This window comes from Euprymna scolopes, chromosome 32 (genome assembly GCF_053919585.1).
Source record: "Euprymna scolopes isolate OS-2025 chromosome 32, ASM5391958v1, whole genome shotgun sequence".
NCBI classification, from domain to species: domain Eukaryota; kingdom Metazoa; phylum Mollusca; class Cephalopoda; order Sepiida; family Sepiolidae; genus Euprymna; species Euprymna scolopes.
The window spans coordinates 55,239,718-55,256,390 of NC_136513.1; the positions used below are offsets into that span (position 1 = coordinate 55,239,718).

Below are 16,673 nucleotides of genomic sequence, written 5' to 3' on the forward strand. Positions count from 1 at the left end.
GTTTCCATTACGCCATTTTGAATAATAATATGTTTCCATTATGCCATTTTGAATAATAATATGGTTCCATTATGCCATTTTGAATAATAATATGTTTCCATTATGCCATTTCGAATTATAATATGGTTCCATTATTCCATTTTGAATTATAATATGTTCCCATTATGCCATTTTGAATAATAATATGTTTCCATTATGCCATTTTGAATTATAATATGTTTCCATTACGCCATCATATACCTTACGAACTCTCGCATACACAATGGACATTCAACGCATATTTTATTGAACTCTTGCGAGCAGACACACACGCGCGCACGCGCACACACGCTCGCGCGCACACACACACACACATACACACATGCAGATACATGTATGCACAAGTATATACACGTATAACAAACGTTCTTACTCCGTACACATATATACGATGAGCTCATATCCATAACGGATATTGCACTTCATACATGATATATACACACACACGTGTGTGTACACAAACACACTTTGTATTATTGAATGCTTTTGTGTAAATAAATAATCCTCGTATATACGTAAATGCGTAACCCTGTTTTAGCGTGCTTTATTTTTAATACTTCAAATGTACTTTGCTTGTAATATTAATATCGGCATATTTCGTGGACTCATTTCTCATCTTTATGAGCATGCTACTACCATCCTTTTATTCCTCTACTTAACATGATTTCGCCAGCTACAAGAAAAGGTGCTTTAAATTGTAAACATTATTAATTTACGTAGTCTTACTTTTGACTTTAAATTGCAAATTTGACCCTAACTTAACGAGGCTGTCTGAGCAGAAGGAGTTCTAAACTATGTGAGAATAAATTTCTCACAGCGGTTAGCAGAGTCTTTTTCAGCACATCGAAATCTACCAGAAGAATATTTTTTGTTCTACTTATGAGTTAACGCCTTTTTAAAAAAAATTACCAAGTTTTTTTTTTTAATAAACAAACAAACGAAAAAACATTTTAAAAACACATTTTATTTACAATTCTTTGTATAACTTCTGTGTTTATTTAAAAAGAAAATGGTATATACTTGCTTCCCTTCGAGGACACCGTTAAAATTTTACTATTTGCAAAAAGGTCCTTTTATTTAATGAGTTTTATTTCCGAAAAGGTTTTTCTTTTTTTTAAATTAGAAATGTTCGTATGATAAAACCCGCTTGTAAATAAATGTGCAAAATGAATGTCTATGCTCAAAATGTATAAAATATCTTGACCTCTTCTTTACTTAAAAATTCACCGGAAGTCAGGAATTCAACCAAATCTAATGAAATTTTTATTATTCATTAAATTATAAAGTTTAATCAATTTGCGGTAATAATCGGCGTCCGAATTCTTGATGCTGGCAGAAGCATTGATCGAGACTCCTTTCCCTAAAAGAGAAAAACAAAAATATAGCATCAGTTAACAGCAACAACTCAGGAACAAATTCTAAAACTCAAACTACTACATTTTATTTGTAAAGGTAACCAGATGGGGTTCGAAAATCTAGCTTTTGTCATATTGTGGAATATAAGATCTCCATCGAGCCTATAACATGTAAACAAAACGCAATTATGCATGAAATGTTGCATCCCTCTGCCTTTTCTACAAGTACTTTAACGGTGAATGCTCTGACGAACTGCAAGCACTTGTGCCCCCTCGACGTAAATACCCCCGACAAACCCGACAAGCAGCTAAATCCCACCCCTTCACAGTAGAGATCTCTAGATGTAAGAGAGCCTTCTACTCTAGTAGTTTCTTCCCCAGGACAGCTAGACTTTGGAATTCCCTGCCGGGTCCCTGCTTCCCCAACTGTACTGACATGCAGAAGTTCAACTGCAACGTGAACCGACATCTTGCTGCCCAACTCCCTACAAAGTACCCTTGATGCCTATGTCCCTGATAGTAGCCCCCCCCCTACACCAAAGTGGCAATATGCCTTGTTTGGGGTGAAAATGTAATCAGAAATTTTAAAAAATTGAATTATAATGTTTCCATTACGCCATCATGTACCGTACGAACTCTCGCATACACAATGAATATTCAACGCATCAAGGAAGGTTGGCTCCCTCTACCGTGCTAGAAAACTCCTTCCGCCTGACATTATCCTATACCTCTATAAGGCAACCATTCGCCCATGTATGGAGTACTGTTGTCACATCTGGGCTGGTGCATCTGCTGCTTGTCTCTCGCTCCTGGACAGGGTTCAAAAGAGAGTCGCCAACCTGATAGGTCCTGAACTATCATCTAGGTTTCAGCCTCTGTCCCATCGACGAGATGTTGCATCCCTCTGCCTGTTCTACAAATACTTTAATGGTGAATGCTCTGACAAACTGCAAACACTTGTACCTCCCCGACGTAACTACCCCCGACAAACCTGACAAGCTACTAAGTATCATCTCTTTACAGTAGAGATCCCTAAGTGCAAGAAAGCCTTTTACTCCAATAGTTTATTCCCCAGAACTGCGGGTCTTTGGAACTCCCTTCCGGGATTCTGCTTTCCCAACTGCAATGATATGCAGAAGTTCAAGTGTAATGTTAACATGTCACCACCTTCAGCCGGTCGGTTGAGACAATCGTCGACCTCAGAACTCTTCCACTCCAATTACGGCAGCCTGAAAACAACCCGACTCTGGCGGTTTGCAGCTCACTATTTTCGTCCTTCCAGTGACCACTGCCGGTGATAATTCTTAGCCGTTTTAATGTTGCTGGTATTGGGTAGTGACAGAACTGTCAGTTGATCGTCTAAATTTATACTCCGGACCTGTCATTGTGTACTCGCTTACCGGCGAACATCGCCGATAAGAGAGCCGTGGATTTTAGTGTGGTGAAAAAGGAAATAAAAACGATTCCACACACGAATAAACAATTAATCTGGGTTTATTCACAATAATAATGGTCTAATAATATTTCAGAGTTTGAAGGAAGTTGGCTGTAGCTATTTTAAAACGATAGCTTGTGACTCGAGTTCGGATAAGTTTTTCGGCCATTGGAGATACGTGTTTTAAGTCAAAAGCCCTCTCTGCCCGACTTTAACACCATCTGAATTCGCCAAAATCGAATTCTCTCTTCTCCTTCTCTTCTCCTCTTTTTTCTTCTCTTTTTCTGTTTACTGTGTTCGAGGAATATATACATATCCATCAATGCCCTTTAAACATCACGAGTTTGTATTTATTTACAACAAGAAAACTTGCCTGTCATCAGCCTTCAAACCTTGTTTTCTAAAATAAACAACCGCCTGTCATTTCATCTCGAATTCTGTGTTTAAAAATAAACAGCCAGCTCACTCCAAACTCTGACCGTTACAACAATAAGTATCTCTTGACATACTTTTTCCTTTGTTTGTTCTAACCACAGAGTCATTTGATCGTCTTATTTTTTCGTTCTTTTTGCTCTTTCTCTACAACGGCATATCAACTCCATAACTTGGTTACAAACAAACATCTTTCTACTCATCTCCCTTCATAATGACCCCGCTAATTAAGTCCCTGATAGTATCCCCCTGCTTCAAAGTGGCACTGTGCCTTGTTTGGGGTGAAAATTTAAAAAAAAAAAAAAAAATATTTTATTAAACTCTTGCGAGCACACACACACACACGTGCGCACGCATACACACACTCCCAAACACACGTATGCACAAGTATATACACGTATAACAAACGTTCTAACCCCATACACATATATATGATGAGCTCATATCCATAACGGATATTTCACTTCATACATGATATATACACACGCACGTGTACACAAACACACTTTGTATTATTGAATGCTTTTGTGTAAATAAATAATCCTCGTGTATATGTAAATGCGTAACCCTGTTTTAGCGTGCCCAACTCTCTTCCTGATCTACATCAACGACCTCCCTAAACACATACTTAATCATTCGTTGACATCTATGCTAATGACACGACCATCTACGGCAACACATCAAAGGCTGTAAATGACAAAGCTCTCTGATTCTCTCTCCTCTGATCTTGAGCGCGTGGTTCAGTGTATACACACATGCTAACATACACACATGTACTCACATACACGCACGCATGGACAACGTCACTTCCCCTTTCAAAGGAAATCCACACATGCGCAAAAGACACACCGGAAACACCTATAAAAGGAAGAGACAAGCTGTTTCCAACCCCTTTTCCAGACTAGCCTCTGAGGTGGTTGGTTGGCGCACCAGCCACCGCCGTTTCGGCAGGCGCACGCACGCGCGTACCTCACGCCATTTACTACTATGTGGGACAAAAGGCCAACAGACATTACGTACACTCTTTCTCTCTCTATCTACTGTTTGTGCCAGAGAACACCACCGCGTAGCTGACGACTAACATGGCGCACAGCTTAACCTCTGTCCTTTTCTTTGTCTACTACTGGACTATCATTCCCATTTTCCACTACCTCACTTCTCTTCCCACGTGTGAACAAACGATAGTGAGATGAACATACATTTCCTTTTCTTTCTACAATCCAGTCCCGCAACAAACGATGGTTACACCCGCGCGGACATGAACACATGTTATATCTAAAACATTCATTCTTTCAACAGTAAATAAATGACACGTTTATCTTATCTATCAATTGAGTTTTTGTTTCCTTCAATTCCATTCGTTTCATTATTTTCTTTTGTAACAGGATTGGGATTTATATATACTAGTCCTCTACAAACGCAATATTAATTTTGAATCGGTTTTAATCTGGCCATACAATAGGTGGCAAGAGTTATGTTTATATTATAACTTTATATTTTCAAAAAAAATTTTCACACAATTAATTAAAGAATCTATGTTGTACCTATTTACTATGCCTCCCCACGGGACAGAGTTAGACACCAGGGTCGTTTTTTAACGTGGAGAAAAGGTACAAAAATAAAAATTGTCTCAGACGTGAAGGATTTCTCCTCCACCGAAAGAGAACAAGAAATAGAAGTGCAGCATCTGAAGAACAGATGGTATTTATTTGCTCCCCCACTGAGCAAATTAGGCACAAGGCCGTTTTTAGTGTGAGGTAAAAACCAGCTCCCCTAAAAGTAGGCAAAAAGGGGGCACTCTGGTTACCAAAAATAATAATTGTCCCAGTATAGAGGGTTTCCCCTCCATTGACTGGTACAAATTATCTTAAGTGCAGCATCTGAAGAACAGATACTACACTTTGAGATATTAAATCTTTTATTCATGTTAAAAAAATACAGAAAAAAATCAACGATGAATAAAAAACTTAGGCACATGGCCAACTCAAAAGGGGGGATTTTGGGGGTCGTTGGTCATCCTTGTCACTCCAGAACTAAACAAAGTCAAAAGTTTCTCCCAGCTAGTATCTTCTTTCACCATAATACCGCATTCACCCTTTCATATTGGGGGACGTCCTAGTAACTCCCAATTTTTAAAACATTTTTTATTGACGTGTAAAACCAAAAAAGATAACAATAAAATGGTAACAATAATTCATTTGTGTCGAGGGAGGGGGAAGAAAAAACAAAAGGTGATTAGTAGGACCCTCCCAACCCCGTCTAGTTGATAGACTGCCCGTTCCACTAGGTTTGTAAAAGGAACCTCGCTTCTGCGGGTCAGTCTCTAGGTGGGGATGCCCTCTAGATGGGGGTGAATGGAGAAAAGAAAATTTTTGTGCATAAGGGATGGAGGTTAGTTTGTATTTCTTTTTCTCCAAGATGGGTAAAATTTAGAGGAAGGGGTGAAAACAAAAATTGCAGGTAAGAGGGGATGGGGATCTTGGAGGCTTCCTAATCGGGGAGGGATGGAACACACACTCAGCTAGCTGAGAGACTACTTGTTTAATTTAACTTTACAGAACTGCGCGTTCCACACCTAGGCGGGGAACACGTATTCATATTTGGCTCCTCTTCGTACACACAGACTTGCCACATGTATCCATCTTCTGTCAAATGCCGCGCGATGCAGCCTTCTTCTATCACATCTGATCTTCACCCGTAGTTGGTGTTTAAAGAACGCGATCAGATCTTGATCAGAAAAAGACAACACCCCCCGGCAACCTTGCAGACGCGACGTCCAAATCACCATTCTCGCCACGGCCAGGATCGTAACGTAGACCATTTGTCTTTCCCGATCCCACGGCGGCCTCACGTTGTCCACAACATTGGATACAGTAATTGGGCGAGGATGCTCAGGATCGATGCGAGCCGTCACCCCACTGACATACGACCAGTACTGGCGGAGTTCGCGGCAATCGAAGAAAGCGTGATCCGTAGTTTCCACGGCCGTTGTCCCACAACGGGGATAATCAGGCGACTCCAGAAACCCAGAACTGCATTGTATGTTGTTGAGTGGAAGTGCATTTCGGGCCAATCGCCAGGTCAGAAGGAACTCCGAATTGTTCAGATGACTCGAACCTGGCGCCCAGCTCCACGCGGAGCGGATCTCACTCTGCTGCCACCCCAAACGCGCGCATAGCGGGTCGTCAGCGGCCCCCTTCACTAGATCCCTGTGGAGTTCCCTACGGGTAGCAGTCACAAGGTCACTGGACCTTGGTAGTCGTTTTAGCGCGGCTCGGCACTCTTTCATGTAGGCAGATTCTCCCCGCGGCCTGCGACGGCTCTCGATGGAAGGGTCGAGAACGAGGTCGGGGAAGGCGGCAGTAACCACGGGGTGCCATGGTTGGTCATCCTGCATATAGTGGCTCAGGAAGGCCAGTCTCTCAGCATCTCGATGACACTTCAAGTCCGGCATTCCCAAGCCTCCCTCACACGGACGTTGAATACAGACCTGTCTGCTCACCCAGTGTCTTCCTCTGTCCCAAAGGAGCGAGGACAAGAGTTCGACAAGAGCTTTTAGGTGTTGTGCAGGCAGGGGAAGTACGGCCAGTCGGTAAAGGATGAGAGGAAAGACGTAAGTGGTGCACGCCTCAGCTCTACCCTTTAAGGAAAGTTTCCTAGGAAACCACGAATTGACTGCAGCCTCCACCTTTGACCGTACCTCCAACCAATTCTTGTCAAGCTGGAGACCCGGTCCGAACCACACGCCGAGGATCCGGACCGGGCCATCTGTCCAGCTGAAGGGCGCAGGGAGGTTTGCGTTGCCACTCCATGCGCCCAACCGCAGTCCTACCGACTTGTTGCGGTTTATCTTGGCCCCTGTAATTCTTTCGTACTGTGTGAGTGCCTCCGACACGACCTCAATGTCTCTGAAGCCCGACACGAAGATCGTGACATCATCGGCGAACGCGGATACCTTAGCAGCTGAGCCGCCAGGCAGAGCCATTCCGCGCAGGGCCGAATTTGCCTCCCCATGTCTCAGCTTGCGGAGAAGAGGCTCCAAAGCCAGGACATAAAGCAGGGGCGACAGCGGACAACCCTGACGAACCGACCGAGAGATAACAAAGGGTTTCGAGCGCTTTCCGTTCACTTGCACGACAGCCATGGGCTGTCGATACATTATGGAGATCCACTTGCAAAAGTCCGGTTTAAAACCGGCGGCCTCTAAGACAGATGCCAGGAAACGATGGTCGACCCTATCGAAAGCTTTGGACTGATCTAAGTTTATCAGCGCGGCTTCCGTGTCGTCATCTATTCCCCCCTCTAGGATCATGCGGATCAGGTGCAAGTTGTTCTGAATCGATCTCCCCTTCACAGCGTAGTTCTGTTCCGGTTCAACCAACTCGTCGATAACAACCTGCAGCCGATTCGACAGGACTTTGGCCAAAATCTTCAACTCTGTGTTTAGCAGAGTTATGGGCCTGTAGTCGTCTAACTCTTCCCCTCCATGCCCGTCACCTTTCTTCAGCAATGTGATCACTCCCTTGGTCACCTGCCCTGGGATGGATCCCTGAGCAAACCAATGGTTGAACATATCCGTCAGAAGAGGCAGAAACATGGGCGACAGCCTCAAGTACAGTTCGTATGGCAGACCATCAAGTCCTGGCGATCTGTCACAGCTGACCTGCTTCAGCGCAGTAAAGACCTCCTGCTCCGTCACCCGGCCCTCGCAACCAGCCGCTCTAGCCGCCTCGAGGCGGGGAGAGTCGGCCAAATAGTCGCTAAACTCAAGGACCGGAAGATCGGGCTGCTGCGTAAAACGCTCCTCGAAATGTTCTCGAAACCCCTCGCAGATCTCCCGAGTCGATTCCAGGGTGCGTCCATCCGGATGTTTGATTTTTGCAATGTATTTGTCCGAGCCACGCCTAGAAACCTCACGGCGCACGTCTGCATCAGAATTGACTGCTTCGTTGCCTATCTTTCTAAGCCTAGCTCTAACTACTTGGCCTTCGTAACGCTCGCTAGTCTCGCGTAGAAGGTCCTGCTTAGCTAGTTCCTGACTAACCCTATCACCCTCCCCCATAGCCTGGGCTAGTTTCTGCTCTAGCTTCTTCTTCGTCTTGGCCTTATCTAGTGCGAGGCGCTGGGCATACTTGACGGAGAAGCTTCTGATCTTGGCTTTGAGACCTAACCACCACTTACTCCCGGTAACCGCCCCCACTAGTGCCTTTTTAATCAATTCTCTTAACTGATCTTGGAAGTCTTGTATCTCCAGAAGGGAGGTGTTTAACTTCCAGTACCCCGCTAACTTAGGCCTATTTCCTAGCTTCAGCCGGGCCATAACTAATTTATGGTCCGTCTGGCCTAGCCAAGTGAACGTGGGGCAAGATAAGAAGTCTACTTCGCCTCTCCTAACTAACATCCTGTCCAAATAGGTATTTGGATCGGAGGAAACACTATTGGTCCACGTCCACATCTCCCGCCCTGGATGCTCGAACCGAAACCTGTCGACCAGACCGCATCTAGCCATCAGATCAGCCAGGCTGGACTCGCACCTCTCCGATCCTCTAGCTCCGCCTCCTACCTTATCTATGTCGGGGTCTAAGATGGAATTCCAATCCCCCATTAGCACTACCCGCTTCCGACAATCTACAAACGCGTCAAGCTGACTGAAGAATGAGACCCTCTCACGAGCGGTGCTGGGCGCATGAACCGCAATCACCCGAAACACAGAATCTTTTACGGCAACATCGGCCACAACCAGCCTACCCACCGCATCTCTATGGACAACGTCGACCGTCGCCGACAGGGTACGTTTAACCAGCACGGAAACTCCCTTCCCCCGCGGGCTGCCATATGCTGAGAAAACCTCAAAGTCTCGGGCCAGCACCTGACAGTCCACAGAGGAAACGAAATGCGTCTCCTGAATCGCAGCAACATCCACTCCCAGGGACAAGAGGTCGTGCCGGAGGCGAGCCGCCCGGCCCGATGATCTCAAGCCCCTCGCATTCAGACTAGCCAAATTCAAAGCCATGGTACCTACCTTAAGGTGTGTTACACTCAGCTCCGAAGTCAGCCGGGGAAAGGACACCGACGTTGTGTGCAATGCTCAAGGTGGTCAGGTTTTTCATGTCCTGACCTTCTCTCACAATGCCGCCGACATCCAAAGGGTAAGTCAATTTAAGGGCCCTATAGAGTGACGGATGGACCAACACTGGGACCCTTCCCTTGCATTGTTTTGCGAGTTCCTCAAGGGAAGGGTCATTTTTCCTAATCAGTTCAATTCCCGGACCAGCCCCTTCAGCGGCTTCCAGCATTGTCCACACGTTGGTTTTGCAGGCCTCAGGAAGCCTGACGAAAGTTGTTAGCCGTGGGGCGTCCGGGAAATTAGAGGGGACATTAACGTCTTTTCCCCCTATCTGTTGGAAGTCCAGCAGAGGTTTTAAATTTTTTCTCTGCCGGTGTGGTAAGCCCATTGCCACAGACAAGGGGTCTACAAAACAAAGTTCCTCTCTCGTTTCGAGGGCGAGAGTCCCTGTTGGAGTGAGTCCGTAAGTGGGAGAATCTGAAGGGTCTCTCCCCCTCCCGGGTTCATTCTTTTCTTTCTGGGATGGCGGCTCAATTTGCATTGGTGTGGGGACGAGTGTCTGTGTGGTGTCTGGTGTTGGTGTTGGTGCGGTGTCTGGTGTTGGTGTGGTGTCTGGTGTTGGTGTTGGTGCGGTGTCTGGTGTTGGTGTTGGTGCAGTTTCTGGTGTTGGTGCAGTGTCTGGTGTTGGTGTTAGTGCGGTGTCTAGTGTTGGTGCAGTATGTGGTATGGGGGTGGAAGTGGGTTGTGTTGTTGTTAGAGGTGGTGTATGCTCACAGGGAGTGGGGGCTGCCTTTTCTTCCCCTTTCCTTTTCTTTTTTATTCTTTTGAATGAACCGGGGAGTGGTGAGGTTGAGTTCCTCTCCCTCTCACTAGCAGATTCATCCTCAGAGGAGCAGTGTTTTCTTCGCTTGATCCCCGTCTCAATTGGTGTGGGGACCGTTGGTTGTTGCTGCTCCTCTAATTGTTGTTTCTCCGGTTGGTGCTGTTGCTTTTCTGGTTGCTGCAGCCGTTTTGTGTTGCTGCTGCTGTTCTGGCTGTTGCTGCTGCTGCTGTTTTTGTTGTTGCCGCTGTTTTCGTGGCATTGGTTGTGGCATTGGCCGCGGCAGCTGATGTTGTTGCTGCGGCTGGTTCAACGGCTGGTTTGGCTGCTGCTGCTGTGTCTGCTGCCATGGCTGTTGCTGCGGCTGTTGTGGAGGCTGCTGTTGTTGTTGCTGCCTCAGTTGTTGGGTTGGTTGTGGGACGGTGGCAGATGGGATTGTGGGCTTCCGTTTCCGCCTCATTACCGTGATCCATTCCTCCCCTTTGGCCTCCTGCACAGTTTTGGGTTTCCTCGGTGCTGGGGTTGGTGCTCCGGTTGCAGGAGTTGTGACAGCCTGTTTGAACACTGGTGCTGTCTCAGAGGTTGGGACCGCCTTTAGTGTCACTTGAGTAGGAGTTGACCTTTGAGGGCAGCTCTTGGCCATGTGACCCTGTTTTTGGCAGAACCAGCAGTGCGGACGACGCCCCTCCACTACTACTGTCATAGTTGCCTCCTTAAATGTCAGCTGTGCTGGTATCGCCTGGAAGCCTTCTTTCTTTAGCCTCATGGCCACAGTGTAGCTGCCCAAGTGCATGCCGGTTTTTGACCGCACTGGGGTTATTTTTTCTACCTCGCCGAACTGTGTGAAGAAGGATCCCAGGATTTCTGCTGATATTTGCATAGGTACATTGAATACCTGCACCCGGGTCCTTGTCCTGCCCTGGTATTCGGGCTTTAGTTTTATTCTCCCATACTTAATTTCCTGTAGGGAGAGTCTCTCCGCATCTTCCTTGGTGGGTAGGAGGATGTCCCACATGGCGTAGCTCCTCTGGTACAGGTATAATACCGGGATGTTTAGCTTGTGTAGGAGCCCTGCCATGTCTTCCTTTTTCATCCCTAGGAGGCGGTTTTCCGGCATATCCGAGATGATGAGGGAGAGCACTCTGTCCTCGATTGCCTCCCAAGCGCCTGGCACTGGTTTAATTTCTGCCCCCTCTATGTATTGTCTGTACTTGGTCAAGTACAAGTCTCTATACTCTTGAGGGGACAGTTGCTTCTCTACAGTCTTCCCCCATGCCGACCCTCTTGTTGGTGTTGGATCTTTGGTGAGGTTGGACTGTTTTTGCTGTTCCTTGGCGGAAGGGTTGCTATTTTGAGGGGCATTTCCCTTTCCGCTTTCCTTTGGGACCGACTCTCCCTGCTCTATACTTCTTCCAGGAAATACTTCCCTTTTTGGGGAGTCGGCCTCCTGGGGAGCATTGTCCTCTTTATTGTCCTTGGGAGCTTTTGCCCCTTTTGTTTTGGGGACGTCTAGGCTGTATGCCCCCTCGTTTTCTTGATTTGCTCCCCTTTTGGGGCAGTAGCCCTCCTGGGGAGCACTGTCTCTCTTATCGTCCTTTGGGGCTACTGCCTCTTGATTTTTGTTGTCAGAGCGGGATGCCCTGTCCAACATTGTTTTTCCTCCCCTTTGTGGGGAGTCGCCCTCTTGGGGAGCACTGTCTCCCTTATCGTCCTTTGGGGCTACTGCCTCTTGATTTTTGTTGTCGGAACGGGATGCCCCGTCCAACATTGTTTTTTCTCCCCTTTGTGGGGAGTCGCCCTCTTGGGGAGCTGCTGGTGAGTTTTCTCCCTTCTGGGGGGCGTCCTTCGGTTTAGTGTCCGGGCGGTATGCCCCGTTGCTTTTTGCTTCCCCTGTTGGGGAGTCGTCCTCTTGGGGAGCAGTTTTTCTTGTGGTAGCCCCCTGGCTGGGGGTATCGGTATTGGTGGTCCCCGGGCTGGGGGTGTCCATTTTTGAAAAAAGCTCTCTCTTCCCTGTATAATTCACCAAAATGAGTGACGTGGAGTCGGCGTCCAAAGTGGGAGCCGACTTTGGCGCCAAAAAGAAGTGGCGCCAAAGGCGGCAAGAGGGGAGATAGAACTGAGAGAGGGAGTGGGAAGTTAGTGGAGGGAAGAGAGAAAGTGTTTCCGACCCTCCCTCGCGGGAAGGTCGTAAATTATCAGCTCGGATCCCCCCGTGAGGGGGGAGAGCAGAGAAAGACAGACCAAGTGGGGGTGCGGACAGAACGCTACCCAACAAGCTCGCCGGGCATGAGAATGTGTCGCCAGAACAACACTGCCTATCGCTGTGTATGTATCAGAGAACAGATGTCCCGAAGGCCAAGTAGCGGACATTTTGAAATAATGAAATTTTAATCATTTTAATTTTTTAAGAAGTTACTTTTTCTAGGCAATTCAACTGATTATAGTATATATTAACTAGAAAAAAAACGCTTTTTAAAAAACATAATATTAAGTTTATATCAAGGTAAATTTTTGTTTAATACGTGTATTTAAATTTTTAAAAAATAAATATTTTTTAAAAATTTGAATTCTTATGTTTCATAAAAATTTAAATATATTTTGTTCGAATTTCAAAAAAAATAAATATTGGGGGGAGGAAACATGCACTAAAAATATTTCCCCTCATATATTTTACGGAAACTGCCTTTTATATGTAATCTCATTCTAAATTGAGTTCTTCAACGTTAGTAGGAAGAAGGGGCGGGGACATAAACGAGTCCTTTCACATATTTCCAGAGGAAAAAATCACACGGTGTCAGGTCAAGAGATCATGGTGGCCATCTCAGCAGCCAATTGTCTTCCTCACCACCACACCAATCCATCTCTCTGGCAGATTCCCATTAAGATAGGCCCATACAGTGAGCTTCTAGTCAGGTAGAGCTTCCCGTCCTGTTGAAAAATGAAGCTTCATGTTCATTTTTCAATAAGCTGATCAAATAGCCAGTTCTGAAGCACTACTAAAATTATTGACCTGTGAAATGACATGAATTCTTTTGGAACACCCTGTATAAATCTGATCCCATCACTTTAAATTCTAAATTAAATGTTCTTTTTCGTATTTCTGTCACATTTTTAGGGTGTTCAGAAGTAATCACTTTAAAAAGTAGCATTTTATTTGTTTACATAATTTTGGTTCTTACCCCGAATTCAGCTATTACAAAAATAAAAACCTAAAAAGACTTTACGACGTATAAGCGTGAACTATTTTTCTTGTCGATTTCGCTGTGTGCGCGTGCTCAATCAGACAAATAATGTCATTGCAACTAATTATCAAAGGAAATAATCCATTGGAAAAATTTCTCCAGAACAATTAATTTGCGGTGTAAACAGTATGAAAAATTACATAACTTGAATTGCGAAATTTCATTGGTTGATTTGAATTAATGTATTGTTTTAATTACAGCCTTTCTCATTGGTTGATTTGAATTAATGTATTGCTTTAATTAAATTCAGTTCTAGTGATGCTAATATAATAGGCGATCGCCCTCAGGTTTCGATGGGAGAAAGCGTGCTAATTAAATCTCCAAATAAAACTCGACCTTTTTGGGGTCTAGGCAAGGTACTTTCTCATTGGTTGATTTGAATTAATGTATTGTTTTAATTACGGCCTTTTTCATTGGTTGATTTGAATTAATGCATTGTTTTAATTACGGCCTTTTTCATTGGTTGATTTGAATTAATGCACTGTTTTAATTACGGCCTTTTTCATTGGTTGATTTGAATTAATGCATTGTTTTAATTACAGCCTTTCTAATTGGTTGATTTGAATTTTAACCTGTGAGCGCGAGCGAGTTACATTGGCCAAGTCAGTTTCACTGAAGCCGTCAAATATGATGGACTCGCTTTTGATACTCTTATTAATTTAAGGAGTTTGGCGTCTTATATTGTCATGGTATATTTAAGACAATTTAACCTAACAAATTAGGTTTCCTTTCTTGGCGTAATATCGTCTCTTTAATCAATGTTGATATTGGATTTACCTGACCAATGTTATTAACCTCCTCCTTTCTATGTGAACATTGTTTAAATTGATTCAAAAGCAAAAACAATTGAAAATCTTATCCAAAGAACTTGACTACCACTTAAGTCTAAACTAATAGGCTCAGCCGAGCTGCAAAACGACGCAACATATTTTTGCAATCAAGAAGAACGGACGGTCAGCGTTAACCAACCAGGTAAGTTGCTTTTCGTAGTTGTGTCAATTTTTCATTCAGCCAAACTTCTGAATTATGTGAGAATAAATTTCTTGCACACTTAAAGTTGCAAAAATATGATATTTAAAAAAATCAATTTTAATTTGCTTTAATTACTTATTTAATTACTTATTTAATTACTTATTTAATTACTTATTTAATTACTTTATTTAATTACTTATTTAATTACTTTATTTAATTACTTTATTTAATTACTTATTTAATTACTTATTTAATTACTTAATTTAATTACTTTATTTAATTACTTATTTAATTACTTATTTAATTACTTATTTAATTACTTTATTTACTTATTAATTTATGTAATTTTACCTTTGACTTAAAATTGCAAAGTTATGACCTTTACTTAACGAGGTTGTCTTTGAGACGAAGGAGTTCTAAACTATGTGAGAATAAATTTCTCACAGCGGTTAGCAGAGTCTTTTGCAGCACATCGAAATCTACCAGAAGAATATTTTTTGTTCTACTTATGAGTTTACGCCTTTTTAAAAAAAATTACCAAAAGTTTTTTTAATAAACAAACGAAAAAACATTTTAAAAATACATTTTATTTACAATTCTTTGTATAACTTCTGCTTTTATTTAAAAAAAAACAAAAAAACTGGTATATATTCGCCTCTTTCGTTAAAAGTTTTACTATTTGAAAAAAGAGCTTTTTATTTAATAACATTTTTATTTATAAAATGATTTTTCTTTTTTAAATTAGAAATGTGCTTATGACAAAACGCGCTTGTAAATAAATGTGCAAAATGAATGCCGATTCTCAAAATGTATAGACATTTTGACCCGTCCCTTTACTTAAGAATTCACTAAATATTAGGAATTTCACCAAATTTCATGAAAGTTTGTGTTGTGTAATTAACAAGGTCAGTCAACGTGGAGAGAAATTTGTCAGGGCTGCTCTCCGGATGCTTGACGTTGATATGACCAATGACTGAAACCCCTTCCTCTAAAAAAGAAAAACAAAAAAAAATAACATTAGTAAATAGCAACAACTCGGGAACAAATTCTAAAACTCAAACTAATAAATTTTATTTGTTAAGGTAACAAGATGGAATTCGAAAATCTAATCTCTCTTATATTGTGAAATATAAGATTTCCATCGAGGCTATAACAACATGTAAACAAAACGCAATTTGCATCAACAGGAGCGAAGCCACTGATATCACAACGGCGACACATAAATGAAAATGGCGCCGACCTGTGTTTTACTTTGACGTTCAATCGACTGTTAACGACGCATTAAGTTGCCAGAAATTATGCTTTTTATACCCATCCTCCCACTACAATATACAGTTCAAAGAATTATCGGATAAAACACATTGCCAAAGGAAATAGCTACACTGAGAGCAGGCCAGAGAAATTCAACAGATCAGATAGAGAAATATGTGATAAAATATCTATAAAAAGTCTACAAGTGACAAACTTAAACTAAACTTCATTTACAGTCTGTGGGAGCCTTTCCTAGTCTCATACAAAAACACGCGTTCACATCTCAAGCCATATTTCTTGTCATATATATACGCGCACACAAGCATATGCGCGCACGTCCACACACGTTCATATATTCACATTCGCGTGTATATACACACACGCTAACGCACAAGGGCAACATCACTTCCCCTTTCAAAGGAAACCCACACATGTGCAAAAGACCACCGGAAACAATTATAAAAGCAAGAGCAATAAGCAGCATTTTCCCTTTTCGGACCAGCTTCCGAGGTGAGTGGTCGGCGCACCAGCCGCCGCTGTTTCGGCAGGTGCGCACACGCGCGTGCCTCACGCCACTTGTTACCATGTGAGGCAAAAAGCTAACCGACCGTACGTACACCTTAAATGTTTTCTCTCCCCATGGCCTGGATTGACTTTTTCTCATTTTCTCTCTATATATATACCGCAATAGACTTGAGACGTGCGAGAGACGCACACCAATCTGGATTGACTTTCTTTCCTTCTCTCTCTACAACAATAGACTTTCTCCTTCTCACCAGTAAGCAGCGAGAGACGAACGCGGAAATGAACACGTGTTGTACCCTTTTCTTTCACTTGTTTCTTCACAAAATAAATTCCTGTTCGTTTAATTCAATTTAACACGTAGTTCGTCTCTTTCTCAATTCAATTCATTATTCCTTATTTGCACCACCTCAACAAATTGATGACACCCGAACGCGAGAGGAATACGCATTTCTTTCTATACCCTAGTCCACTACAAATTGGTGACTGACGTGAAACGAACACGCATGGTGACCCTACTTTTTTTAAAGGAATTGTT

The 16,673-nt window shown here is 43.3% G+C and overlaps 1 protein-coding gene across 2 annotated transcripts in view; it reads right to left on the reverse strand.

Annotated features, from left to right (window-relative positions):
* Nucleotides 1–985: 985 nt before the first annotated feature.
* Nucleotides 986–16,673, reverse strand: part of LOC145256370 (uncharacterized) — a 58,519-nt gene continuing 42,831 nt past the window's right edge. Inside the window, exon 7 of one of the 2 annotated variants that reach the window (XM_080115195.1) lies at nt 986–1,399. In XM_080115195.1, the coding sequence (XP_079971321.1) occupies nt 1,281–1,399 (119 nt within the window). In that variant the 3' untranslated portion in view covers nt 986–1,280. Of the gene's footprint in view, nt 1,400–14,931; nt 15,351–16,673 lie in introns of those variants that run through there. The other variant, XM_080115194.1, reaches the window with a different exon arrangement.